This window comes from Saimiri boliviensis, chromosome 3 (genome assembly GCF_048565385.1).
Source record: "Saimiri boliviensis isolate mSaiBol1 chromosome 3, mSaiBol1.pri, whole genome shotgun sequence".
In the NCBI taxonomy this organism is placed as follows: Eukaryota; Metazoa; Chordata; class Mammalia; order Primates; family Cebidae; genus Saimiri; species Saimiri boliviensis.
This window is the reverse complement of record NC_133451.1, coordinates 3,757,535-3,761,683: the sequence shown is the minus strand read 5'-3', so window position 1 is coordinate 3,761,683 and position 4,149 is coordinate 3,757,535. Positions and strand designations below refer to the sequence as shown.

At 61.3% G+C, this 4,149-nt stretch overlaps 1 protein-coding gene across 1 annotated transcript; it reads right to left on the bottom strand.

Moving 5' to 3' along the window:
• Window positions 1–256: 256 nt before the first annotated feature.
• On the bottom strand, window positions 257–2,598 carry LOC141583889 (uncharacterized). Its single transcript, XM_074395697.1, has 2 exons — window positions 2,042–2,598; window positions 257–1,596 (listed from the first exon to the last, which is right to left on the bottom strand). The coding sequence occupies exons 1-2, from the start codon at window positions 2,123–2,125 to the stop codon at window positions 661–663; spliced, it is 1,020 nt and encodes a 339-aa protein (XP_074251798.1). The 5' UTR covers window positions 2,126–2,598; the 3' UTR covers window positions 257–660.
• Between the last annotated feature and the right edge of the window lie 1,551 nt (window positions 2,599–4,149).

Here is a 4,149-nt window from a genome sequence, read left to right as displayed (position 1 = left end):
GAGACGAGCTGCGGGGACACAGCCACGGGCCTCTCCACGGGTTCATCCGCTGCCAGCTCCGGTGTCCTGTGCTAGGCGTCTTACCTCATTTTACCTGCATTCTCTGAGTTAATCCTCATGGGAACCTGATGAGGAAGCTTCGTTCCCCACTTAATCACTCAGGAAATCGGGGCTCAGAAAAGTGCCTGTCACTGGGAAAATCTCTTCCCCCACCCAGCCCTCCCTCTTCCTCATCCCCCCCAGCTCTCCTCAACTGGAGCCGCAGGAGGGGTACCTGGCTCTCCTCACTGACAGCGAGAGAGCTGTCTCCTTGGCAACGGGGGCCTCCACCTCCTGGGCAGGGCTGGCTGCATCGCCAGAGGGCCCCCCGACCCCTTTCTTGGGGCACAGCTGTACCAACTGTGGGGGTGGGGGACGAAGGCCTCTGGACGCCATGCAGAGCCCCACTCTCGGGGGCCGTGGGTGGAATTTTAAACTCAAGAATATTCTTAAAAAGCACCCGTGAGGTTAGTTAAACCTCCTAAGATAATTGCAGTCAAGCAATTACCTCTTTCAAAGGCTTTCAGGTGTGAAGATCCAGGCTTACATTCTTCATGATCTAAGAAGTCATTCTGTGCAGCACCTGGGGTGGGATTGCTCTTGGGGGCTGACCCTCTCTGTTCAACAGGTGCTCCCGGATTTGGATTTGGGATTCGGGATGCAGGGTGCAGGGTGCAGGATTCGGGGTGTGGGGATGCGGGATGTGGGGTGCAGAATGCAGGGTGCGGGATGCAAGATTCGGGGTGCAGGGATTCGGATGCAGGATGTGGGGTGCGGGGTGCAGGATTCGGGGTGTGGGGTGCAGGATGCAGGTTGTGGGGTGCAGGGTGTGCAGTCTGGGGTTCGGGGTGCAGGGTGCAGGGATGCAGGGTGTGGGTGCTGGGCAAATGGTGCCAGCTGCACGATGCCGGGTGCAGGGTGTGGGACAGGGTACAGGGTACAGGGTACGGGGTGCCGGTGTGGGGTGTAGGGTGTGGGACAGGGTACGGGGTGCTGGTGTGGGGTGCAGGGTGTGGAACAGGGTACAGGGTACAGGGTATGGGGTGCCAGTGTGGGGTGTAGGGTGTGGGGTACAGGGTACAGGGGACGGGGTGCTGGTGTGGGGTGCAGGCACAATGCGGCATGCAGGGTTTGGAATGCGGGGTACAGGGTTCGGGTGCAGGGAGTAGTGATGACGCCCCTCCTCCTGCCGGCCTGCACACCCCCAGGCCAGGGCAGGGAGCCTGAGGAGGAGCAAGGAAGGCCAGGAGGGCGGGGGCATCCGTGCTTCCAGTCCCCCAGCACAACAAGGGGTTCTGGAGAAGCAGCTGCTCCCAAAGCAAGGCCAGGCCTGCAGGGCCAGCGCCTGCCCCTCTTGGCCACCTTGGTCGTCCTCTGTGGGGAGGGGCAGAGCAGCTGAAGCTGCGGGCCCCAGGGCTCACCCACGCCTTTGGGAGCCGTTCCTCCCTCCCCTCCGAGGGTGCGTCTGGCATCCGCGTCGTCCGTTCCTCCTCCTCCCTGTCCCCTCCGTCTCGCCCTTGCCCTCCTTCCTTCCTTCATTCCTCTTGAAGCACCGTCCTGCACAAACACCATGGGGCAGCCCTGACCTTGGGGAGTCTCCAACCCTGAGCCAGGCAGAGAGCAGGGACCACAGCTCAGGGCAGCACCACAGGGGCGGGCACCGGACTCCACAGGGGTGCCTGCACTGTCCTGGGAACCAGAGGTGCTTGGTCAGCAAGGAGGCGGAACATGAGACGGCCACTCAGCAAAGGTCACCGGGCCCCCGTGGCACCACAGGGAAGCTGGCTTGGCAGTGGGGCCAGAGGGTTGCCAGCCTGAGTATTCCGGGCCCAAGCCCAGGGCAGCTCCTGCCTCTGCCAGTCCCTCCGAGAATTCCCTAGCCTCCACCATGAGAAGGGCATGACTGGCTGGTCCTCTGCTCCTGGGGTTGGGACACCGCACAGAGCAGAGGAGAACCCTCCTCCTGGAGCCCTGCCCAGCCCCTGCCAGCTCACAGACTCACCAGCAAGAAGGAAACACTCTCAGTTGCAGGCCATCTGGCCGGATGACTTGTTACGCAGCTTTCCTGTGTATAGAACTGACCCATGTGAGGTGACTCTCATTCTGGAACTTTCAACCACTAGCATAGGCAGCCTGGACAAAGGGAATGGTGACCCAGGGAGGGGTGCTGGGCCTGGAGCTGGGGCTCTGAGCCCACCCCCACCCTGGCTCTGCACACTGTGCACACCCCTCCCCACCCCGCCAGGACTCAGAGGACGCCCTTTGCAGCTGGAATGCAGAGGCCCAGGGACAAGTTTCTCTGGGGGCCCAAGAGACAGAGTCATCTGCAGAGTCAGCTAAGTCAGTGTGGAGCTGCAGCAAGACCGGGGGATCCTCCCACGGGCCCCTCTCCACGGGCTCTGCTATGCCCACGCCCCAGAGCCCGTCCCTCACCTGCACTTTCCTTCCGGGAGCTCCCTTCTCCCCCAGCCTCCGAGAGAGAAGTCTGCTATGCCAAGGGACTAACCCCAGGCTTCACCGGCTCCCACTTAATGCTCCATCCCCAGCCTCCACCCAGCACCCTCCACCCTCCACCCGACCCTCCACCCAGCACCCCACAACCTCCACCCAGCACCCCACAACCTCCACCCAGCACCCCTACTCGACCCTCCACCTAAAGCCCCCTAATTCTCCACCCGCCCCCTCGCCTCTGGACCTGTGCCCTGGTCTTTCCTCTGCGTAGGAGAGTCCTCTGCCTTGCTTTCTCCTCCCCCTGCTGTGGCCACGCCCCATCCTCAGACCACATCTACCACTGTGGCACGGAAACCGCAGGGGTCCTCAGACAGGTGTGCGCCTGGACTCCGGCCGTTGCTAGGATGCAGATTCCTGCTGCATTTGACTCGGAGGTGGGGCCCTGGTATTCCTTGGGCCACACTGAGAAGCGTGACCCCTGCCAGCCACAGGGCCTGGGTCTGACCCGCCACCCTGCCCCCCTCCTCCCGAGTGTGGAGAGTGGGCGTTCGTCCCAGGAAGCTGGCCTCCTCCACCGCCAGAGCTCTGTGCCCAGAGGACATTCCAAGCTGTCAGCCTTGGTGATGAAGAAAAATGGCCTGGTCCCCGCTCTGGGAGAAACACTCCACTTTGGCTTCCTCATTTGGTGAACCGCCTACACCATCCTGGACCTCTGCCGGCACCTCCTGCAACTCTGCAGAGGCTCCGTCAGCCCGTGTCTCCCGACCCTGGGGCACTAGCAGGCATTCAGGAGGTGGGACCCAGAGGCCTCAGGGCCCCTCCACTCCGACCAACCCCAAAGGAGACCTCTCCCCATTCCCTCCCACCCCAGCCCCGTGGGTCCCAGCCCCATGGATATGACAGATGACAGACAGCAGGCACAGGCTTCCCCCGCATAGTTATCCTTCCCTCGGGTAAGGTACCTCCTCTTAGGTCCTCAGAATCTAAGCTGTCACGGAAGTTTGGGGTGGCCCTCAGGACCGAGGTCTCCTGGGGTGATCAGTGAATGAGGGCTTCCTCTCTCTTCCCCGGGCCCCACTCCCACCAGAGCCTGGGCTAGGTCATGGAGCACAGGCAGAGGAACCCCCAAGAGAGGGCCACAGGACCCACCTGAGATGGCACGGCTCCCAGCGCACTCATCTCGGACCCGGGCAGGAGGGGTTCATGGTGGCACACTGCATCATCTTCTCTCACCTTCTGGACACAGAAGGAAGAGATGCGGGTGGTTAACACCAAAGAGCAAAGCTTGGTGCCTCCACATAAAACCCAGGTCCGAAGAGTGCTTGTTATTGAACCGAGCCGCAGCTCTCACCCCTGCCAGTGGAAATTTTATGTCTTGGAAGTGAGACCTTTTACTCCCTGGACTCAGGCAGAAAAGGCCTGAATCATTCCAAAGGAAATTAACTCCCAATTAGCCGGCGCATCTCAAAACAGCAAAGAAAGAGAAAACACTCCGAGGATTTCCTCCCGTCTTTAAACGTGGCTTTCGACCTCGGTTTGGAGACGCAGACCCAAATGCACATTACCACCCCGGAGGGCGGAACGACGAGTCTCCGCTTTCCCAGGCAAAGGCAACCGTGGGCTGACTTGTTAAGGAAGGCGCCAATTTCTCAGACAAAT

What these genes read in the sequence shown, in the direction of transcription:
- LOC141583889 (XM_074395697.1), bottom strand. Translation starts at nt 2,125, where the DNA reads ATGGGTCAGTTCTATACACAGGAAAGCTGCGTAACAAGTCATCCGGCC. An exon ending in AGAGTGTTTCCTTCTTGCTG is followed by an intron (nt 1,597 to 2,041) that starts GTGAGTCTGTGA and finishes GTGTTTGTGCAG; the next exon opens with GACGGTGCTTCAAGAGGAAT.